The 24,213-nt window shown below is 50.2% G+C and overlaps 1 protein-coding gene and 1 pseudogene across 1 annotated transcript; both read right to left on the bottom strand.

Annotated features, from left to right (window-relative positions):
• The window catches only part of LOC140185454 (F-box/LRR-repeat protein 6-like), a 50,200-nt pseudogene extending 47,835 nt beyond the window's left edge, over positions 1-2,365 (bottom strand).
• Positions 2,366-2,985: 620 nt separating this feature from the next.
• LOC140185453 (nucleoprotein TPR-like) lies at positions 2,986-20,917 on the bottom strand. Its single transcript, XM_072238795.1, has 6 exons — positions 20,822-20,917; positions 20,576-20,704; positions 20,299-20,482; positions 10,394-10,514; positions 9,176-10,137; positions 2,986-3,092 (listed from the first exon to the last, which is right to left on the bottom strand). The coding sequence occupies exons 1-5, from the start codon at positions 20,915-20,917 to the stop codon at positions 9,201-9,203; spliced, it is 1,467 nt and encodes a 488-aa protein (XP_072094896.1). The 3' UTR covers positions 2,986-3,092; positions 9,176-9,200.
• Between the last annotated feature and the right edge of the window lie 3,296 nt (positions 20,918-24,213).

Below are 24,213 nucleotides of genomic sequence, written 5' to 3'. Positions count from 1 at the left end.
ATAATTACATCACGTTACAACATTAAGACCATAAGATATAGGAGCAGAATTAAGTCAAGTCTGCTCCATCATTCCATCGTGGCTGACTTGTTATCCCTCTCAACCCCACTCCCCTGTCTTCGCCCCATAACCTTTGACAGGATTATTATAATGTTTGAATTGTAAGATTAATGGAGAAATGTATTGATAAAGTTTAAAGATTAGCTTTGCTTTGTCACACATACATCAGAATGTCAAAGCAGTGACATGCATCACTATTGCATCAAATTAGTGAGGATTGGACCAGGGTCACCACGCTTTTGATGCCAACTTAGCATACCCACGAGGGTAAACCCACATATAGCTGCAGGGACGGGCAACATACCCAGACAGGTCCTGAGTGATTGAACAGAGGTCTTAACAGAAACCTTCAATATCGCTTTGAAACAGTCCACTGCTCCTGCAGGGCCTCAAGACACCCATCGTCATTCCAGTGCCCAAGAGAGCGATGGTACCTGGCCTAAACGATTATACTTCAGTGACACTGACCTTAACAATTGCGAGGTGATTTGAGTGGCTGGTAAACCCATCTTCCAGCTACATTGGCCCCTCCCCAGTTCATCTACCGCTCAGACCAGTCCACTGATAATGCCACAGCCTGGACCTTCCACTCCTTCCTGTCCCATCTAGAAAACGATGCCTCATAGGCCAGGATGTTGTTCGTCAGCTTCAGCTCAGCATTTAGCATGATCATCCCTGAGAGGCTGGTGGGTGAACTGCCCTCTCTGTCTCTCTCTCTCTCTCTCTCTCTCTCTCTCTCTCCCGAAAGACCCCAGTCAGCCGAGTTGGCAGCAACACCTCAAGTTCCATCACGTTAGTCCATGCCAAACTATTAATCTGCCTAGTCCAGTCGACCAGCACCTGGACCGTAACCATCCATACTCCTCCCATCCAAACTTGTCTTCAATATTGCAATCGAACCCAATTTTACCACTTCCGCTGACAGCTCATTCCACACTCATACCACCCTCTGAGTGAAGAAGATTCCTCTCAGGTTCCCCTTGAACACTTCACCTTTCACCCTTAACCTATGACCTCTAGTTCAGTGCCACCCAACCTCAGTGGGAAAAGCCTACCTGCCTTTACACTATGGATACCTCTCATCATTTTGTATACCTCAATCAAGTTTCCCCTCCACCACCTACGCCCCAGGGAATGAAGTCCCAACCAATTCAGCCTTTTCCTATAACTCATGTCCTCCAGTCCCTGTAATCGTGGTTGGCATTAGGCCAAAGGGACCGATGGCTCTATGACTATGACTTGGGCTTCTTGTTGACACAGGCCCTGGTCAATTCAAATTCTCAACTTGCCTATGTGTGACTTAGAACATAGATCATCGAACACCACAGCACAGTGCATTCCTTTTGACCCACGATATTGTACCAACCTTTAACCTACTTTAAGATCAATCTAACCCTTCTCTCCTACTTAACCCTCTAATTTTCAATCATCATGTGCCCATCTAAGCATTTCTTGAATGCCCCTAATGTATCTGCCTTTAGCACCACCCATGACAGGGCATTCCATGCACCCAATACTCTCTGCCTGTACCATCCCCTCTATACTTCCCTCCAATCGCCTTGAAATTATGCCTCCTGGCACTTGCCATTTCTGCCTGGGAAGAAAACTCTGGCTGTCCAATTGATCTGTGCTTCTTATCGTCTTATACACTTCCATCAAGTCACCCCTCATCCTTCTTTGCCTCAGCTGGCTAAACCAATCTTCACGAGACATGCCCTCTAGTTCAGGCAGCATCCTGGTAAATCTCCTCTGCACCTTACCTAAAGCTTCCACATCCTTCCTGTAATCAGGTGACTGGAACTGAACACAATACTCCCAAGTGTATTCTAACTAGGGTTTTGTTAGAGCTGCAACATTACCTCGCGCCTCTTGAACTCAATCCCCTGCCTATCAAAGGTGAACACACCATACGCCTTCTCAACCACCTTAACAACTTACTTGGGAACTTCAAGAGATCTGTGGACCTGGATCCCAAGAACCTTCTGTTTCTCCACGCTGCTAAGAATACTGCCATTAACTTTGTAATCTGCCTTCAAATTCTAGGCCTTGGGCCTGCTGTTGATCAAGGCCTTGGGCTTCAAATTCGGCCGTCAAAATCAACCACTGTAGAAAGACTGTTTTTACTTACATTGATTGTATTTCCTTTGGATGAAATGGACACAGGCTGGGCCCGACTCTGAGGCTTCTGACGGAGGCTGGTCCAGGGACTGTGTCTGAAGTTGTTCTCCAGCCTCCTGTGGGACGACATCCCAGATTTGTGAGTCACCATGGCCTTGTGTCTCTTTAGCCCAGCTTTGGGCCTCATCGCGAAGCTGATGTTGGGCCTCTGCTTGGCCCTGATGACAGACTTCTTTATGAGCCTGGTCACAAGCCCCTCCTTGAGTGTGGTCGTCGAACTCTGTCTCGGGCTGATCGTGGACTTCCTAAAGGAGTTGTTCTTGGCCCTCCTTTTGGATCAGCCCCTGGGCTGGTAACTGTCCTTGGTCTTGGGCCTCTCGCAGGCTCTGGTCTTGGACCTCTACTCGAGCCTGAGCACAAGCCTTTGCTTTAGACAGGTGACAGGTCTCTGGGTAGAATTGAAGGAGATCTTCCTGATGAACCTTGTCCAGAGACCCTGACAAAATCCGAGGGCTGGTTTCGGATGAAGCCTGGCTCTGACTCTCTTCCTGGACTGCTCGGGCCCCAGAGTGAACTTCCAGCTCGGCTTGGAACTTTTGCACATTGGCCTCTGGTTGGTTCACTGCCTCACTCCCAACATTTCCCTCTTGTGCTCCTGCAGGGATCTCTGATGGAACCTCTGTCTGCTCCTGCTTCTGGCCTGGTTCTTTCTGCTCTGCTTGGGATTGGTTCTGGAGCAGCGAGCAGTGTTCTGTGCCATTGGCGTTCTGTTCAGAAACCTGCTCTATGGCAACCAGCTCTGGCTCAACATCTGCTCTGCCTGGAGACAATTCACAGCTTTGGCCCACATTCTTCTCCTCCCAGCTGCCTGCTCGCTGGCTTGGGCTGGGGACAATTTCTAGCACTTGGCTGGTCTGAAGGAGACAGAAGAAAAAAAAACTTTGAAAACAGCTGGCATTTTAAAACACTCAGTAAAAAACAATCTTGGCAGCCAGTGTCAGATGAACTTCCCGAACTTGCGACGCTCAGAATACCATTCAGTTTCGTCTCAAAGACTCAGACAGGCTTGCAGAAGAATCCATGACAATGGCACCAGTGACAAGAACACGATGTAGTGAAAGATTTATTTCCATGATATAGAATAACATGACACTAATAATGCCATTCCTGATACTGGAACAGGTCAGTGAGCAGCTGGCCCAGGGAGAGGGGATCATTTAATGTGGTGAGACGTGAGAAGCCCCAGTGCTACTCCCCTTTGAGAGAGGTGATAAAGGCAGATTTATTAGAGGCAATCAAATAATGGGGAGTGGGTCAAGAGAAACTGCTTTCAGTGGCAGGAGGGTCGATAACTGGAGGGAACAGATTTAGGATAATTCTTAAGTTACCATAAATCTCTTCCCTTTGGTTACTGAGATTCCAGTTCCTGGGTTTCTGCTCAGGCCTCTTGTTCAGACTGGACTCAGCCTAGGCCTAGGTCAGAGGGGCAATGAAGTAATTTCTTTTTAATATAGCCAGTTGTGATTTAGAATTCACTGTCTTAAGGGGCAATAACAAAAGTCACAGTAAGAACTTTCTAAAGAGATAGAGATATTTCCCTTCCAGTTTGTACTCCTCCCCTACCACCTTATTCTGGCTTCTTTCCCCTTCCTTTCCAGTCCTACTGAAGGGCCTCAGCCCAAAATGTCTTCATTCCTCTCCACAGATGTAGCCCAGCCTGCTGAGTTCCTCCAGCATTTTGTATGCGTTATTTTAGATACTTCCCTAAAGGGTAAACACCACAGGGGAGCTGGACTATAATGTGTGGTTAAAGGTGCCGTTGGGTGGTGAGGTGGAGATACATCTCTACCAAAGGAGGTGTAAGGTGCTCCTTCCCTCCACTAGCCTGCAGGTCACCCTTGGGCAAGGAATAGCACCTGCTTAGCCCTCCCGATCAGGGTCACATGAAACCACGGAAGCAGGTGGGGGTTGGTCGTACAAACAGCCGGTGCATATCACAAGTCCTGGTTATACGACCACTGACACCAGGCAGACAGTCTCTGAAGAGTATTGATAATGTCTAGGGTCACCCGTCTTGTAAAGACACTGGCCCAGAAGAGGCTTGCCATCGCCCACAGGGGCAAAGACCATGATTGCCCACATCATATGGCATGACACATAATGATGATGGTGAAAGGTGTAGGAAAGTAAAATATCCTTTAAACAGGGAGAGAGAGACATCACAGAATGTTACTGTACAGGAAGAGCTGGGGGGAGAGTCACAGAAGTTAGCTGTGAGTAATGTAGATAATGGCAAAGACAAATGGAATTCTACACACAAAATACTGGAGGAACTCAGCAAGTCAGTCAGCATCTATGGAAATGAATAAACAGTTGACGTTTCCAGACCAAGACCCTTCATCGGGACTGGAAAGGGAAGCGGGGAGAAGCCAGAATAAAAAAGGTGGGGAGAAAGGAAGGAGGACATGCTGGAAGATTATGTGTGGAACCAGGTGGGTGGGGGAGCGGGATGAGGTAAGAAGCTGGAAGGTGATAGGTGGAAAAGGTAAAAGGGCTGGAGAAGGAGGAATCTGATAGGAGAGGAGAGTGGACCACAGGAGAAAGGGAAGGAGAAGGGGTACCGGGGAGGTGATAGGCAGATGTGGAGAAGAGGCCAGAATGGGGAATTGAAGAAGAGGGAAGGAGGAGGGAAAAAATTACCGGTAGTTGGGAAAATAGAAGTTCATGCCATCACTGAAAAGTTCTACACATTTGAAGCTTGTTTCCCACAGCCAGATTTGTTTGTCCTCAAAGAATTAAAATTTACAAGGTATTGGGGCAGATTTCACTACCACAGCAGACAGCAGACAGGTGAGAAAGGTCCCAGTGGTACAGGGGAGAGAGTAGGTTTGGGACTCTTCAGTGTTATAGCCAGACACCAGGAAGCCAAGTTATCATGGCACAGGTACACCAGGTAATGATATCTCCAGCAAGAGGGCATCTAACTGCTTACCCCTGACATTCAATGACCCAACAGTTGTTAAGACCCAACTGTCAATGTCCTGGAGGGGCCATCATTGTCCAGAGTCTTAGCAGGACAGCCCATATAAATACTGTGGCTACCAGAGCAGATTGGATGTTGAGGACTCAATGAAGACCTTCCCATCTTAAGCCTCTTCCCTTCCTAATTCCCTTTCTCCCATGGTCCACTCTCCTCTCCCATCAGATTCCTCCTTCTTCAGCCCTTTAACTCTTCCACCCCTACCAGGGGTTCCCAACCTTTTACTTGCCATGGACAAGTACAATAAAGCAAGGTGTCTCAGAGTGAATGTGGAGAGGACGTTTCCTGTGGTAGGGGAGTCTAAGACCAGAGGACAGCCTCATAATAGCGAGGTGTCCTTTTAGAGATGAATAGGAAGATGAGAAGAAAGTTCTTTAGCCAGAGAGTGGTGAATCTGTGGCATTTATTGCCACAGTCAGCTGTGAAGGCCGAGTATTTTTGTATATTTAAGGCAGAGGTTGGTCAGGGCAGGAAGGGATAAAGGGAGAAGGCAGGAGATTGGGGCTGAGAGGGAAAATGGATCAGCCATGATGAAATGCAGAGCAGACTAATGGCCTAATTCTGCTCCCATATCTTGTGATTTTATGATATTGGGAACCCCTGACCTAAACACTTTTAGCTTCTAACTTACCTGGTCTCACCTATCACCTGCCAGCTTGTACTCCTTCCCTCCACGCTCCCACCACTTCCCGGTCTTACTCTGGCTTCTTCCCAGTTCCTTTCCAGTCCTGATGAGGGGGTCTCGGTTTGAAACATCGACTCTTTATTCCTCACCAGAGTTGCTGCCTGACCTGCTGAGTTCCTCCAGCACTTGGTGTGTGTGTTGTGGGTTAGAAGCTAAATATGCTTGACCCTGATGGACTGCCAAAGGCTGAGAGAGACACAGCCTCCACCTACTGGCTGTTTATTAATACGTAAACCAGTACGGGAAAAAAAGAATTGAGGTCAGCATAGAGCAGACATGATCATATTGCACGGCAGGGCAGGCTTCTGACAACCAAGTCCAGCTCCTGGCCTTCACGTCTGGCTGAACTACTAAGGCTGGCAGAACCATTTCTACTGACAGGAGAAGGCGCCTAGGTGGGTTACTGACGCCTTAAAACCAGTCGCTTTGGGCTGATGATCTCTGCTGTTCCTTTGCATTCATCAGCTGCATGGAGAGAGCTAGCCTGCTGTGTGGGCAACAACTTGCTCTCCGTGTTGTACTTCCCTGTCTTGCACATCATGTAGACAGCTAGGACACAACATCCATGGTCCATTCCGACCAATGGAGCACCTCCAAGTCTAGCTCATTAACAGATTCCTTCAGCGGACTGGAGGACAGTCTCCATATGAAAGACCGGAAGAACACAAGACACTGGAGCAGAGTTAGGCCTTTCAGCTTATCGAGTCTGCTCCGCCATTTCATCATGGCTGATCCATTTCCCTTTAGCCTTTGACGCCCTATCTAATTATTTGGTGATGTGTTGCCTGAGCTGCCTATTCAAATATCCAATATCAGTCCATCCTTTCTGAGATAAGGGGCCCAAAAATGCGCACAAGACTCCAGGTGAGGTCTCACTACTGCCTTATAAAGCCTCAGCAGAAAGACTGGAATCCTCTCTCTCTCTCGCTCATGCTGACACCAAGCTGTCCGGCCAGAGCAAACATCTGCCAACAGGTTTGGTTACTAACTTGAAACCCAGCTCACGTTCCCAACCTCCAAATCAAAGCCCTGCTTGGGCTGAAGGCTAAAGCAGTGAAAAGACCCATTGGCGTGACCCTCAGATGTTCCTTCAAAGATATCCCTGCAGCTGAGGGCAGGAGTCCTTTAATAGAACATACAACAGTATAGTACAGGAACAGGCCCTTCAGCCCTCAATGTTGTGCCAGACCAATTAAATTAATAATCAAATAGCTAACTAAACTCATCTCTCCTGCCTACAAAATGTCCATATCCTCCCATCTTCCTCACATTCATGTGCCTATCTAAACGTCTCTTAAAAATCTCTAATGTATCTATCTCTATCACCACCGCAGGCACCCACCACTCTCTGTGTAAAAGATTCGCTCTCATATCTCTGAAGTTACCCTCACACACCTCCTCCTCTCCTTGGACACCCCGCTCTGGTTCTCTGCCGCTCTGGATCTTCTCATCTCGAATTGCCGACGGGACATCAACCGTCTCGACTTCATCACTCCTTCATTCCTCCACTGAACGCACTGTCCTCTACTCTCCCCGCACCAATCCCAACCTGACCATCAAACTGGCAGGCAAATGGGATACTGTTGTAGTGCGGCCCACTGACCTCTATTCTGCTGAGGCCAGGCGGCAACCCTCAGACACCTCCTCATACCTCCCCCTCGAGGAGCACTCCACTCCACACCATCAGAAAACCACAGAAAGTTGTGAACTCAGTCAGCTCCATCATGAGCACTAACCTCCCCAGCATCCAGGGCATCTTCAAGGAGCAATGCCTCAAAAAGACGGCATCCATCATTAAGGACCCCCGTCGCCCACAGCATGCCCTCTTCTCATTTCCACCGTCAGGGAGGAGGTACAGGAACCTGAAGGCACAAACTCAACGATTCAGGAACAGCTCCTTCCCCTCAGCCATCAGGTTTCTGAATGGACAATGAAACCATGAACACGAGCTCACTACTTTTCTCCCCCTCTTTTGGCTCTACTTAATTAATTTAGCTATTATCTATATAGGGCCATTGCCTTTGGGTGCCACAGTAAGAGCCGTAATTAAGTGCCAGTCAAGCTGGACTTTTCTCAACCATTCATGTCCAAAAAGTGCTGGCCCTCCACTTTTCAATACATAACTGCTGTGTTTGGCCTCCAGAAGTCACATTCACCTTCGTAAGACCATAAGAGAAAGGAGCAGAATTGGGCCATTCAGCCCATCGAGTCCACTCCACCATTTCATCATGGGTGATCTCAGATGCCATTCAACCCCATACACCTGCCCTCTCACCATATCCCCTGATTCCCTGACCAATCAGGAATCTATCAACTTCCGCTTTAAATATACCCACACACTTGGCCTCCACCACAGTCTGTGGCAGAGCATTCCACAGATTCACACTTTGGCTAAAAAAATTCCTCTTTACTTCTGTTCTAAAAGGTTGCCTCTCAATTTTGATGCCATGCCCTGTACCTCTGGATACTTCCATTAGAGGAACCATCCTCTCCACATCCACCCTATCGAGTCCTTTCAACATTCAGTAGGTCTGAATGAGATCCCCATGCATTCTTCTAAATTCCAGTGAGTACAGGCCCAAAGCTGCCAAACACTCCTTATGTATTAACTCAGACAACAGGAATTCTGCAGATGCTGGAAATTCAAGCAACACACATCAAAGTTGCTGCTGAACGCAGCAGGCCAGGCAGAATCTCTAGGAAGAGCTGCAGTCGACGTTTCAGGCCGAGACCCTTAGTCCTGACGAAGGGTCTCAGCCTGAAACATCGACTGCACCTCTTCCTAGAGATGCTGCCTGGCCTGCTGCGTTCACCAGCAACTTTGATGTGTGTTGCTCATGTATTAACTCCTTCATTCCCAGACTCATCCTCATGAACCTCCTCTGGACTCTCTCCAGTGACAATACGTCCTTACTGAGATAAGGGACTCAAAACTGTTGACAACACCCCAGGTGCAGCCTGACTATTGTCTTATAAAGCCTCAGCATTATTTCCTTGTTTTTATATTCTATTCCCCTTGAAATAAATGCCAACATTGCATTTGCCTTCTTTACCTCACGCTCAATCTGTGAAGTAACACTTTGGGAGTATTGCACAAGGACTCCCAAGTCCCTTGGCACCTCTGATTTTTTTTTGGAAGTTAAAAAATTTGTTTTATTTAGCAAGGAGCCAAACCAATGACTAGGGATCAATGCGCTTCACATAGGTACATGTTCTTCAACTACGATTTCCTCTGTTTATGCCTCTCCTTCCTCTCATTGAAAGGTTCATACCTCTTCGGCTAATGAATTGTCGTCCTCAAGCTGCAATTCGCCCCATCTGTGGATAAAGTCGTACTCTTCTCAGAAGTTTAAGTTGTGTGATGGCAGCATCAGCTGAACTAGAAGGAGGATCCTGGCTAGTGGATGGAATATCAGCTTCGTCTGAAGGCTGGGCAGATTCTTCCTCCGGATGTCCTTCAATTTCTAACATAACATCTGAATTAAGCCCTTCTTGGTCTGCTCCTTCAATAAACACTTCATCACCATCATCACCACCTCCAGATTCAACTGTGCTGGACAGATTGCTCGTGGATGTTGCAACCATAGGAACAGACTGGGAGGCATGCTCAGTTATATCTGTTTGTGGTCTCTCACCGAGAACAGTCACTGGTGCATGAACTTGCAGCGGTGTGGTCGGTACACTGCGGCCTCCAGATTCATCTTTGTGAACAGCAGCAAGATAAATTGGTGTCTCATACATTCCTAAACCTCCTTGTGATGCCAATTGCCCAAGATCAGACTGACTTGAACTAGTTTGATTCATATCTTCAGGTAGTCCAAACCTAAATCGAGGGACTCCTGCAACCTGGGGAGAAGGAATGGCTTCTGCAAACCCATCTGATCGGTGGGGCACAACATGTGTCGGTGTACTGGGCACCATTCTGTCATCTTCATCAACAAAATGTTGCTGCACACCTCCAATGCCTGGAGTAAGCTGAATTCCCCCTCGACTTGATGAAGGTTGCCTTGCTGGTGGAAATCTCTGTGCAGGTGGTCCCAGTTCTGGGGCTGGAGGTTGTATTGTAAGTCTTGGCGGAAGAGGATGTGGTGGTCTCCTTGGTGAGTGTCGAGCTCGTGAAGCTGGTCTTTCAACAACTGCCTGTTCCTGTCTTGGAGCCGTCGGATCGTGTCCAGGTGGCTTGTGGCTGTGTTCCACCTGTGGGGGTGCCAAAAGCGTCTCGCAGCTGGGCTGTCTTCACCGTTCCCATCTGGGGGTACCGTCCAGCCGCATGAATGGCGCAGTTGATGCCTCCGGCTTGGACATCAGCAGCAGCAGGGCGAGCCGTGAACCCTCCCCACAGTCGCAGTTTCCGTTTCACCTTGGCAGTGCAGTCCGCTCTAGCCAGTTGTTGCCGCACGCCTCAGCCCCTCCGAACACTTTCAGGTGGTCGGAGCTGACGTGACTGTGAAGGGGACACTGGATCGGTCACCCCTCTTATGCCCGATTACGGTCCAGCCACTGCCAGGTTTGATTTGTTTTGGGTGTCCGTTCTGACACGCGGTGGCCGGGCCGAAGAACAGAATCCGGCAGTGATGATGGTGATGGTGAAGAATGAATCTGTCTGCGACACTAAATGGGAGCAAAGCCAAAGAACTGAAGCAGTACGAGAACATGAATCACCATCTCCCGGCCGACCGCCAGCGGAGCGCCTGTCCGAAACGTCCGAACGCTTCCGCTTCCAGGGCTCCGGACATCACGTGTCAGAACGGAGACCCGAAAAGGGCATCGCAGCAATCCCATCCATTCTCTCCTCACACATTCCCTACTTTTCTAAAGTAAATACGACCAGCTACATTTGTAACAAAATCACCGTGGAGGAACATTACTTCTCCAAGCAGCAGAAAGTTCATTTCATTTTAACACGAACGAACTACAAAAGGAATTATATTCTTCGGGAAAACTTTAATGGGAAAAGTAGACACTGTACATCAGAATCTTTTTATCAAAATAAACTTTATTCACAATATAAATTACAAGAATAAACCGTGTGTAACGTTCCGTTATATTGGCTCGTGAATGTCTAGGGGAAATCCCGCCCAGCACCTGCTTCAACAGTCCCCTCAGGGTCAATCGTCGCCCGAATCAATCACAAACATCACACCCAGTAAATTTTAACACATACACTTTATAGATATTACTAATTCTAGGGCATTAATATACATTTGATACAGAGAGGAAAGTAATGGGGGAAAAAAAAGGCGCCAACACTTATTCAAAGTCCAAGTTCTTCGCGCGCTACCGTTGGAGCTCAAGTTCGACGTCAGACGACCACCCGAATTCCGTCGACCCACGGCTCGGGACCACCCGAAGTGATCGACCGGAGCCTCTCCGCACGTCCGCCGTCCTCCTCGTCTCTCCTCCCGACTCCCCGCCAAAACTCAGTCCACAGTCATATCATACAGCATGGCATCCGAAAACAAAACGATACATAACCACCCATTGGCTAATAGCACCCTCTTATCACCCTCTAAACCACAATAAGCTGCTAGCGCAAACTCTCTGCAGCGTTAAAACACAACAAAGCCGCATTTCACAGATTAACATAACAAAGTCGCCATTTTTAATGTAACAAAAGAAAGACCCCGTACACTCTCCCCCCACCTAAAAAAAGTCATGCCCTCATGACGTTAACAGAATTCACTAGTACTCCTTGTAAAACACAAAACCCAACCCAGGTGCATAACGCAGTGACATAACTTTGCAGGGCAGTAGAGATCACACCCTGCTCTCCCGGCGCTATATAAGTGAGTCTTTCCGGGGGATGCCTACTCCTCTGAGGCCTCTGGACTTCCTTTGCTGTCTCTCCCTGTTCAGACACCCCAGTTGACCCCTCGAGCCTATCTGTCGGACCTTCCCCTTCACCGGGATCCCTCTGCCCCGGTGAGCCCTCTGGCTCGGGTTCTGCCTCCACCCTCTCCTCCCCCAATGCCGGCTGTAATACAGGCGGCTCTGCAACACCTTCCCTCGGTTCCCCTGACTCAGTGATGGAAGGGCCAAGAGTCTCTTCTCCTGGCACCGGGGAATCAGCGAACGGAAGCAGGTACCACACGTCCGACTCATCATCTTCCGATGACGTATCCCTTCTCGAGGTGGGGACCGGCCCCGTTTTCTTCGCAGCGGCCTCTTCCCGCGCCCCGCACCCTCACAGAGTCCTCGTACTAGGAGTAAACTCCCATTCGGGCTCTGGGTCCATCTTCACCTCTCGACCCAGAGGCAACAGGTGGTTCCGATGGAGTACCTTGACAGGCCCCTGCCCGCCCTCAGGTCTCACCCGGTAAACCGGGAGATTCGGCATCTGACTCTCCACCACATATGGGGTGGCTGCCCAACGGTCCGCCAACTTGTGCTTACCCTGTAGTCCTAAATTCCGGATAAGGACTCGGTCTCCCGGCAATAGCTGGACGAACTTTACCTTCTGATCATACCTCCTTTTATTCCGCTGGTTCTGCTTGGTGGCTGCCGCCTCAGCCAACTCGTACGCCCTTTTCAACTCTCTCCTCATATCGGACACGTACTTCAGACATGGCTTCGAAGGTATTTCCCCCGCTTCAGTCCCAAAACGCAGATCAATGGGCAACCTCGCTTCCCGTCCGAACATCAGATAGTAGGGCGAGTACCCCGTAGCATCATTGCGAGTACAATTGTAACAATGAACCAAATGGGCGATGTGCTGACTCCACTTACTCCTCCGTCCAATCTCCAAGGTGCCGAGCATGTCCAGCAGGGTCCGGTTAAACCTCTCGGGTTGAGGATCACCCTGCGGGTGATAGGGGGTGGTTCTGGACTTTTCAACCCCAAGCATATCCAGCAATTCATGGATAAGCCTGCTCTCGAAGTCCCGTCCCTGATCACTGTGGATCCGCCGGGGAAGGCCATAATGAACAAACTACTTCTCCCATAACTCCTTCGCCACTGTAGTCGCTTTCTGATCCTCAGTAGGAAAAGTCTGCGCATATCTAGTGTAGTGATCCGTGAGGACCAAAACATTCGCGGTATTGCTGGTGTCTGGCTCAATAGACAGGAAATCCATACACACCAGGTCCATGGGTCCTGCACTCTGCAAGTGGGATAACGGAGCCGCCTGCGCAGGCAAGGTCTTCCTCCTGACGCAACGGCTACAGGTCTTACAGTATTCTTCCACCTCCCCCCTCATCCGGGGCCAGTAAAACCGGTCCTTGACTAATCCATAGGTCTTCTCTACCCCTAAGTGCCCGGAATCATCATGTAGAGCCTGAAGCACAGCCTTTCGATACTTCTCGGGCATGACCAGCTGCCAGCGCCGGGGGTGGTCCGGAGGCGACGTGACTCGGTACAGGACGTGGTTCTTCAGCTTCAACCGGGGCCACTCCTTCAGTAGTAGAGGAACGGAGGCATGTTTCGCCTTCTCCACCTGCCCCATATCACCCTGGCTAACCGCGTACCAGATAGTGCCAAGGCTTGGGTCATCACGCTGAGCCGCCTTTACTTCCTGGGGACTCAACTCCGGCAGCTGCCTGTTCCTCAGAGCAGTCACATTACAGTAACCAGTGGGCAGCGCGTCACCGTCAGCCCCCAGTTGATCTACTGCCCGATCCGTTCCCATCTGTGCTCCTACTTCCCCGTCGCTCCCAACTTGACACATGGCCTTTACTCCCTGGGCAGGGACACTCTTCCACTCCTCGGCCGTGCCCGACTCGTCGTGCGCCCGACGAGACAGGGCATCTGCATCGATGTTCCGACTCCCCGGGCGGTACTTCAGGCTGAACTCATAGGCAGACAAAGCTGCTAACCACCGGTGCCCAGTAGCGTCCAGCTTCGCCGAAGTCAGGATATAAGTGAGGGGGTTGTTATCAGTTCTCACTTCAAACTGGGCCCCGTATAGGTAGTCACTCAACTTGTCCACCACCGCCCATTTCAACGCCAAGAACTCCAGCTTGTGAGTGGGATAGTTTCTCTCAGATGGCGACAAGCTCCGACTGACAAACGCCACTGGCCTCAATCCGTTTCCCTGTTCCTGGTACAGAACAGCCCCCAGACTGTCGTGACTGGCATCAGTGTGTAGAACATATGGCTTCTGGGGATCAGCAAATGCCAACACTGGGGCCTGTGTCAGCGCCCTTTTTAGAGATTGGAACGCCTCCTCACATTGAGCATCCTACCTCAATCCAAAAGGCTCCCCCGGGTTCAAGTATCCTCCTACCTCCGACCCTGGGTCTCCCTTCCTCCTCCTCCCCACAGGTGGATAGCCACACAGCAGCTGGTTCAATGGGTGACTCATTTTCGCATATCCTTTCACGAATCGCCGGTAATATCCGCAAAACCCCAAAAACGAGCATAAGGCGCTCACCTTCTGAGGTCTCGGCCAGGTGGTGACTGCGGCTATCTTACCCGGATCGATGGCCACTCCATTTCGCGAGATTATGTGCCCGACATAGCTGACCGACGTCTTACAGAACTGGCATTTATCCAGGGAAAGTTTTAACCCTTCCTCTTTCAGCCGACTCAGCACCTTCAGCCGCCGCTCCTCATGTTCCTCCAACGTAGATCCAAACACTATCAGGTCGTCCAGGTACACCAATACCTCCAGCAGGTTCATGTCCCCCACTATCCGCTCCATGAGCCGCTGAAATGTGGCTGGGGCCCCCGAGATACCTTGGGGCATTCGTTCGAACTGGAAAAACCCCAGGGGGCAGATAAAGGCTGTCTTCTCCTTATCAGTCTCGCTCATCGGAATCTGGTAATACCTACTCCGCAAATCCAATACACTGAACCACTGTGCACCACTCAGATAGGCCAAGGCATCTTCCACCCTCGGGACCGTATATTGGTCGGGAACAGTGCGGCGGTTCAGGGTCCTATAGTCCACGCACATGCGTACCTTCCCATTTTTCTTCCTTGCCACCACTATGGGGGACGCATAGGGGCTTCGGGACTCCGCAATAATCCCTGCGTCTTTCAACTGCCGCAAATGCTGCCGCACATCCTCCACCTCTGCTGGGGCCAACCGCCGCGACCTCTCCCTAAACGGGGTGTCATTTGTTACCCGAATGGTGTGCCGAGTGCTCTTGGAAAACCCTACATCAAACTCGCCCTGAGAAAAGACATCCCCTAACTTCAGCATCTTCTCCACCAGCCTGCTCTTATACGCCGGCGGTACAGGGGAGTTTTCAAAATTAAAGGCCTCCTCGGTCAGCCGCCCCCCGTTTCCCAATAGTTCTCTTCCTGTGGGCTTCACGGGGGCGCTGGACATCACCGTCACCGGGAACAAGTGCGCGAGGGGCATCCCGCGCTTAAAGGTGATCTCCCTCTCCGTTATGTTCCGTATCATCACCCCCATCCGCCGTGCCTGTACAGCTGAGGGCCTCTGCAATTCAGGTCTCACCAGCGCCCCGGCCGGGAAGCAGGACTCCCTTTCCAGGTCGTCGGGGGCGTCTACTAGCAGGGCCTCTCCCGGCGGCAATCCGGGGAATCTGGGGGTTCCCATCACTAATGCCGCCTCCCCTGGCTGTATCACCTTAGGCCTCGCCTGAGTGCACCACATCGTCCCTCGTTTGCACTCCGGGTCCAGCCCCTGGGGGTCACTCACTCCTTTGTACACTGCTCGGAACACGGGGTGTACCGAGAGGGTCTCCAAAAAGTTCTCCCCCTACCCTTCTTCTTACAGGCTCCCAAGAGCCGTCGCACCAGAGGGGAGTTAGTCCCCACCAACAGGGCAGCACCACCGGTCTCCACCGGGTCCGGACAAACCAACACCAGCGTCTCAAAGGCTTCCGATACTCCCACATCTCCCTCTGAAAATTCCAATCTCACTGACAAGTATCCATCGTACGGGTAATCACCATCACTTATGCCCCAAATCTCCAATGCGTTAAACGGAGTTGCTGCCAAATGCTTCAGATATTTGTTGTAGAACGACCGGTACAGTAAGGTAACCTGCGACCCGGTGTCAAGGATGGCTTTCGCAAAGATTCCCTCTATCCGTAGGGACACGCTGGAACGGGGCCCCACCAGTCCATCAGGAATTTGGGCTTGTTCGTTCCGGGGTTCCATAGAGGTTTTCTGGGAACGTGTTCCTCCCGAGACTCCAGTCCGTTCCCTCACTGAGCCTCTCTTAAGTTTCCCGACACCTCTCCCTTCTTGGTGGCCTGGGGGCCCTCCCCCCTCGGCGCATCTCGTCTCTCACAATCCTTCCGCAAGTGGCCAGCTTCCCCACAGTGGTAGCACGCCCCCGGCCACTCACATTCCCGGCGGAAATGCCCCTCTCTCCCACAGTTATAGCACCCACTACTCGCCGCCTCTCTCCTCCCGATACAGGCCCCCGAGGACCCCTTGGATTTCTCTGGTCTCATCCCGGCTACCACCTCCTGAACCGCTGAAGACCGTCCCTGAGGGTCCGAGCCCCCTGGTCGGCCCAAAGCACACTCCTTGGCCCGTACCTCTCCGATCAGCCGTCCGAATGATGGAGGGGAGCTCTGCTTAAATGACTGCCGTACACTCCAAGCCACCCTGTCATCCTCCCGGGAACCGCTACATATCTGGCTCATCCTTAACTCCGCCACATCGTCCTCCCTCACTATACCTCGTCGCAGCAACCCCGTAAGCTTTCCTTCCAGCCTGAAAGCATAGTCGGAGAGCTTTTCCCCTCTTCTCTGCCCCATCCGTTGAAACTCTGCTAAATGCCGCCAGTCCAAACACTTCCTCCAAAGCGTCTAAACACTCCGATAGGGAAGCCAAGGGGCGTGCCGCTCTCAGATCGCACCCGGGCCGCCCCGCCCCTTAAGCTTTCCACCAATCGCTGTCTCTTTTCCTCATCCGAAACTGGCCACACCTCTAACAATTGGGATGTATCTTCAACCCAGGTATCATAGTCATCCTCCCCTTCCGGGGTGGGCTTGGCTCCCGAGAAAATTCTCAGCTTCGGGCGGGGCCCCTCAACCCTTCTTGCCAGGGAGGTAATGGCAGCCGTTAACTCGGCAGTCTCCTCAAGCCCATGGGGGCGAGGCCTGGCCAAACCTTCCCACTCCACACCTCTACCTCTTGCTACGGGCACCCGGCCGGGGGCCTCATCTAGCTCCTCCTCCTCCGGCACCTCCTCACTTGCGTCCTCGGGGAGGGTATGGAGACCCCACGGCCCCGCCTCCCCCTGGACATGGACTGTCGCTGGTAATTCTAAAGTCACGACGTCGGCACTCGCCCGCACCAACATCCAGCTAGCTTCCAGTTCTTTCCCACTCCTTCTAGCTACAAGTTCTACCTGCCCGATACCTTTAATCAAACTCAACCCTCGCACCAGTACCTCTGCCGGAATGCGATAATCGACCCCGCTTACCACACACGCATGATTCACCGGTACCTCCTCCATTTCACACCAACTTACAATCTTATCTCGCTCCATCTTCACACCACTTACCGCAACAACAAGTACAACTTTCCCGAAAAAAAGTCCAAATCCCTGACGGTAGCCCCCACTTGTAACGTTCAGTTATATTGGCTCATGTATGTCTAGGGGAAACCCCGCCCAGCACCTGCTTCAACAGTCCCCTCAGGGTCAATCGCCGCCCGAATCAATCACAAACATCAATCATCAGCCAGCACACCCATTAAATTTTAACACATACACTTTATAGATATTACTAATTCTAAGGCATTAATATACATTTGATACAGAGAGGAAAGTAATGGGAAAAAAAAGGCGCCAACACTTATCAAAGTCCAAGCTCTTCGCGCGCTACCGTTGGAGCTCAAGTTCGACGTCAGACGACCACCCGAATTCCGTCGACCCACGGCTCGGGACCACCCGAAGTGATCGACCGGAGCCTCTCCGCACGTCCGCCGTCCTCCTCGTCTCTCCTCCCGACTCCCCGCCAAAACTCAGTCCACAGTCATATCATACAGCATGGCATCCGAAAACAAAACGATACATAACCACCCATTGGCTAATAGCACCCTCTTATCACCCTCTAAACCACAATAAGCTGCTAGCGCAAATCTCTGCAGCGTTAAAACACAACAAAGCCGCATTCCACAGATTAACATAACAAAAATCGCCATTTTAAATGTAACAAAAGAAAGACCCCGTACACGTGCATTACCTTTTCATTGTTTCATTCACAGTCAATGTGTTATGGAGTGTCAATTCCATTCCTTAAAACCAACAGGATTGTTGCCGCTTGTGACCTGTTCACTATTACATTAACTGTGGGGCTTCCTCACCCAACCTGGCCCCTCTCTTTCCTGCAGTGAGTGAACCCTACACTGTGGTCCTTCCTCACCGAGCCCTTGTAGTGGCTGCACCAGGTTTCAGTGTGTCCCTCAGCACGTAGCCTGGAATGTGCCAGTCGGCAGCATTCCTCCAGGGCCATCCCCGTGTGTTGGTAGACTAACGTTTTGGGCGGACCAAGATGGGAAATGGTGGCAACACTCAGACCATAAAATGTGGAGGGCATTTGGCCCCTCGTGCCTGACCTCCTTCAAAAAACTCTTGGCTACTCTGACCTGACCTCAGCTCCTCTTTCCTTCCTGCTGGGTATAACCCTTCATTCTCCTACAGATCATAAATCCACTTCCCTCACCCTGGGATGCAGAGAGAGTTCACCTGCTTTATCCAGTTCCACCAGCCTCCCATCACCGCTACCTTGTACTGCAGTACTCGGGCAATCCGTTCAGATTTCAGGATGCCGCCTTCGACGAGTTCAGAGTTCGAGGCCTCGTGCTCGGTGATCAGCAGGTCCTTGGGGGTCGAGGATCAGGATCGAGTCAGAAGTCCGGAAGCTGGTCGGAGGCCCAAGTCTGAATATATCACTGAGATCACCAGGGAAGTCAAAGCCCAATATCTGCGAGCCTGAATCCGAGACTCAGTCTGCTGGAAGATAGCCTGTCATGATGTATGAGTGAGGGCGGGAGGGAGGGAGGGTTGGGGCTTGTTTGCTGCTGCTGTTTTGTTGCTTGTTGTGTTACGTGTTGTTCTGCCGAACATTGTGGGTTTGATATGTTGTCATTGGCATGTGTGGCGACACTTGCAGGCTGCTCCCAGCACACCCTTAGTTGTTGCTTGTTAATGCAAACGGCATGTTTCACTGTATGCTTTCACGTACATGTGACAAATAAACTTGTATCTTGAATCTTGAGCCACTGCATTCTTCCAGCATTTTGTACTTTGTCCAGATTCCAGCACCTGCAGTCTGGTTTGCCTTTGTGAGAGGGCATAGTAGTGGACTAATCTGGCAAATGGAAATGGTAGATGAGAGGGCATTTTTCAGCAACAATCATAAATCTGTAAAGAAAGGTAAAAGCAGTCTAGAGCGTAAGATGTACTCTGGTTTACAACTGGTTTTATCCACCCTAGGATACGAGTTACTTGAAGGTGTGTGAGTGATTGAAGGAGCAGCGAGAACGAGTATAAACCAATAAAAGAAGCAATTCCCAAATCAAAATCCAGGGAGGTAGAGGAGCATACAGAGTAGGCTGAACCGAAGAGAGGGTGGCTTACAACAAATACTGAGAGCTCCACAGGGGGAAGAATTGGTCCAACGAGAAACTGAAGACATTGCCATTGTGTGGAGGCAGGAGATGTGTACTGTTGTAAGTCAGGGGCTCCCAACCTTCCTTATGCTATGGAGGCTTCCCATTGAGAGGTCCGTGGACCCCAGGTTGGGAACTGCTGAAGACTTGACATCTACCTTTGCAGAAGTTAATGCTAATACCAACACCACCCTATCTCTATCTCCCACAATTTTATATACTTTAGTCATCTTCCCTCTTAGGTCCTAAATCCCCCACCACCAGGTTCAAGAACAACTACTTTCCTTAAAATATTCAGTTATCGACCCAACTGGTTAAAACCCTAATCACTTCAGTTTAGCAACACTGTGAGCACTTTGCTCTCAATCTGAGTTTTATTTTGCTCTAGTCGTGCTTTCTTGTAAAAACCTGTGTATGATTGATGTGAATACAGCTCATCTGATGCCCTGTGTCTGTGATGCTGCAGCAAGCGTTTCATTGCGCCTGTGTTCATACATGTACCTGTGTGTGTGAGACAGTGAACTCGACTTTGACTTTGATGCTCTAGCTGAATGTTCTGGGCATACGCAGGATGTTCTGCTATGGTGGAGTGCAGCCCTGTCCTCTCGTTCCAGGTGGAGAAAGTCCTGAGTAGAGTCCCCATTGAGCAGAGATGCATTAGGCAATGGTCGGCCAGAATGTGTTTGGAGTCCTGAGAAAAGGAAGTAATGTTCCAGCTGGGATGTAGCCTGAATGGTGGTGAAGCAGAGATGGCAGGACTTAGCCTCCGTGCAGTCCTTGGTGAGGTGTCCCTCCACCTTGCAGTTTCTACACACTACGACCTTATACTGGGCTGCGATGTGCCCCGCCTTACCGCAGTTCCGGCACACCTTGGGTTGCCCGGCGTCAACCAGGAAGCCCCGGTTCCCTCCAATTGCGAACGCTGAGGATAGGTGGATGACACAGCCACTGGTGTCCACCCTCAGCTTCACCCTGACCTGCCTTTTACTTGTCCATACTCCCGGACTGTCCTTGACGTTCTCACACTTGCCCACGCTCTCCACATATCACGCTGGGAATGTGAGGATGCCAACGACTGGTACATAGGGGTTGAATATTTGTACCATAACTGTTCTCTCTTGCTGCGTTACGTCAGCAAAGAGCGGCTGCGGTTTTAGTAGCGACAGCGGCACCTCGCTCCCCTTCTCACTGAAGGAGTCACGTAACTTCTGCCACCCTGCGGCATGCCCGACGGTGACGTCGTCGTAACCGGCGAAATCCTGGACGCAGTAAAGATCGTCCACCTTGAAGCCACTGCAATCCGATAGCACCTTGCGAATGAAGGTCTCCCTACTGAAACTGTTGCCTTCTTTCAAATCTCAAACGCTTAGTCTGACCGTCTCCTTGACCCCAGCCCCACGAATCGAAGCGCTGGTCTCTCCAGCCTTCCTCTTCTCTGCTGCGCTTGTCGCTCCAGCCATCCTTCCATCCATCGCCGCTGCACAGGGGGAAAGGGCCAGATTTCAGAGCCAATGCCCTCCACATTCCACCCCGTGTCAGCCCGAGGCCGCTCCCCTGCCAACGCTCTCTGTGTGCTGAAAAGACCACCGGCGATTAGAGCGTTCCGGTGAAGAACGCTTGATCTTCGCTCTTCATCACCGTCTCTCCCCTGCCAGGTAAGCTCCTGGAAGTTTTCTTCTTGGTGCCGGATATCACGTGTCAGAACGGATATCCAGAAAAAAACTACACAGAGTGATGTGACAAGGATTCAGTGTCCATCATCAGAGACACCCCCATAGATTACAACTACACAAGTTGGTAGACCGCCGAACGGGGTGGACTCGGAGCGAGAGTCCGAAGGGCAGCGACGATCGGAGGAAGTCGCTGTTGAATGGTCAACTTATCCGTGAGTTCCAACTTTACGCAACAGACTGTTTAATAAGATTGGGCCCTTGTTTTCTTTTTTTTTCATTTCTTTCCTAACCGTATAGTCTTGGCGGAACAGGATTTTGGCGAATGTGGGGATGACTTGCAGTGGACTGCAAGCTTGAGAATGTAGATATTAAGAAAGAGGATGTGCTGGAGCTTCAGGAAAGCGTCAAATTGAATAAGTCACCGGGACCAGACGCGATGTACCCCAAGCGACTGTGGGAAGCAAGCGTGGAGATTGCTGAACCTCTGGCAATGATTTTTGCATCATCAGTGAGGACAGGAGAGGCTCCGGAGGATTGGAGAGTTGTGGATGTTGTTCCCTTATTCAAGAAAGGGAGTAGAGATATCGTAGGAAATTATAGGCCAGTGATTCTTACTTCAGTGAGTTGATGGAGAAGATCCTGAGAGGCAGGATTTGTGAACATTTGGAGAGGCATAATATGATTAGGAATAGTGAGCATGGCTCTGTCAAAAACAGGTCGTGCCTTATGAGCCTGATTGAATTTTTTGAGGATGTGACTAAGCACATTGAAGAAGGTAGAGCCATAGTTGTAGTGTATGTGGATTTTAGCAAGCCATTTGGTAAGATACCCCATGCAAGGCTTATTGAGAAAGTAAGGAGGCATGGGATCCAAGGGGACGTTGCTTTGTGTATCCAGAACTGGCTTTCCCACAGAAGGCAAAGAGTGGTTGTAGACCGATCATATTCTGCATGGAGGCCAGTGACCAGTGGTGTGCCTCAGGGATCTGTTCTGGGACCCCACTCTTTGTGATTTTTATAAATGACCTGGATGAGGAAGTGGAGGGATGGGTTAGTAAATTTGCTGATGACACAAAGGTTGGGTGTGTTGTGGATGGTGTGGAGAGCTGTCAGAAGTTACAACAGAACATTGATAGGATGCAAAACTGGGATGAGGAATGGCAGATGGAGTTCAACCCAGGTAAGTGTGAGATGGTTCATTTTGGTAGGTCAAATATAGGCAGAATATAGCAAATGTAGGCAGAATATAGCATTAATGGTAAGACTCTTGGCGGTGTGGAGGATCAGAGGGGTCTTGGGGTCCGAGTCCATAGAACACTCAAAGCTGCTATGCAGGTTGACTCTGTGGTTACGAAGGCATACGGTGCATTGGCCTTCATCAATGGTGGGATTGAGTTTAAGAGCCGAGAGGTAATGTTGCAGCTCCTTAGGACCCTGGTCAGACCCCACTTGGAGTACTGCCCAATTCTGGTCGCCTCACTATAGGAAGGATGTGGAAACAATAGAAAGGGTGTAGAGGAGATTTACAAGGATGTTGCCTGGATTGGAGGGCATGCCTTGTGTGAATAGATTGAGTGAACTCAGCCTTTTCTCCTTGGGGCTACGGGGGATGAGAGGTGGCTGATAGAGGTGTACAAGATAATCAGAAGCATTGATTGTGGGGATAGTCAGAGGCTTTTCCCCAGGGCTGAATTGGCTAGCACGAGAGGGCATAGTTTTAAGGTGCTTGGAAGCAGGTACAGAGGAGATGTCAGGGGTAAGTTTTTCTATGCAGAGAGTGGTGAGTGCATGGAATGGGCTGCTGGCAGAGGTGGTGGAGGCGGAAACAAAATGGTCTTTTAAGAGATTCCTGGGTAGGTACATGGAGCTTAGAAAAATAGAGGGCTATGGGTAACCCTAGGTAACTTCTAAGGTAGGGACATGTTCGGCACAGCTTTGTGGGCTGAAGGGCCTGTATTGTGCTGTAGATTTTCTCTGTTTCTATGTGTCAATGTTCCTATCGCTGTCTCTCCCTCCCTCAACCATACAGGTAAAATATCATCAACACGTTATCTACGGGGGAGGCAAAAGAACTGATGCAACATTACAGTGGTTTGCAAGCTTTAAATATATTTAATACATTTTGGAAAGAGATACATTTACAAAAAGCATGAGGTTAAGGACTAAACTTTCCACTCAGTAGATTAGTAAGTTATAAAATGATTTCTTCTCAAATTTAAGCAGCGTCGTATCATGTCCAAGGCGAAAGAGGCTGGAGCGTGAGTGGACAGGGGCATCAGTGCACTGTAGAGGCGTTGCATTGCCTAGAAATGGCTGAAGTGGTTTTTGTGCAGATCATTGCCAACGTGGACTGTTACCGCCTGCAAGATGAAAAGTGAAAGTTTACTTTGAACTTGGAACTTTGAAAAATTTTCTATCAAAGTATGTACAGTACTGTGCCAAATTCTTAGGGACACACACACACAAGCATATATATAAATAGCGTGCCAAAGACTTTTGTACAGTACTGTAGTAATTTTATGGATTACACTGTACTGTTGCTGCAAAAAATACAAATTTCATTATGTATATGAGTGATGCTCAACCTGATTCTGATGTGGATCTGTATTGTGGACTGGGAGAGGGGGAATCATGGTTGGGAATAGGGGAAGGGAGAGGCAGTGGGTGGGAAAAGGGGAAGGGAGAGACATCTGTAATGATCAATAAACCAAATGTTTGGAATCAAATGACCTTGCCTGGTGTCTCAGGGCTGGGTGTGTCTGCAACCACGCCATCCAAGTGCACTGGCACTCCTCCTCTGCCACCTGTCCCACACTCCTCCCGCAGTGCTCCACCCTCGCCATTCCCAACATTCTTTGCTCCTGCCAGATTTACAAACTCGCTCTCCGCTCCATGTTGACAAATACAGCGCTGTGTGCAAAAGTCTCAGGCACCCTAGCTGGATAGATATGTAACGCTCGGCTCGATCAACTCACGTCCGTCTAGGGGAACTGCCGTAGGCCCTACCAAACTGTGTACTCACGTTTGCGTAGATGCTACATAATGCACCCCGGTACAAGCCCACGCCGTAAAATACCAGACAATACACAATGTACA

The sequence above is a fragment of the Mobula birostris genome, chromosome 20 (assembly GCF_030028105.1).
Source record: "Mobula birostris isolate sMobBir1 chromosome 20, sMobBir1.hap1, whole genome shotgun sequence".
NCBI classification, from domain to species: Eukaryota; Metazoa; Chordata; class Chondrichthyes; order Myliobatiformes; family Myliobatidae; genus Mobula; species Mobula birostris.
The sequence above is the reverse complement of the archived record's forward strand: the minus strand, read 5'-3'. Positions and strand labels throughout refer to the sequence as shown.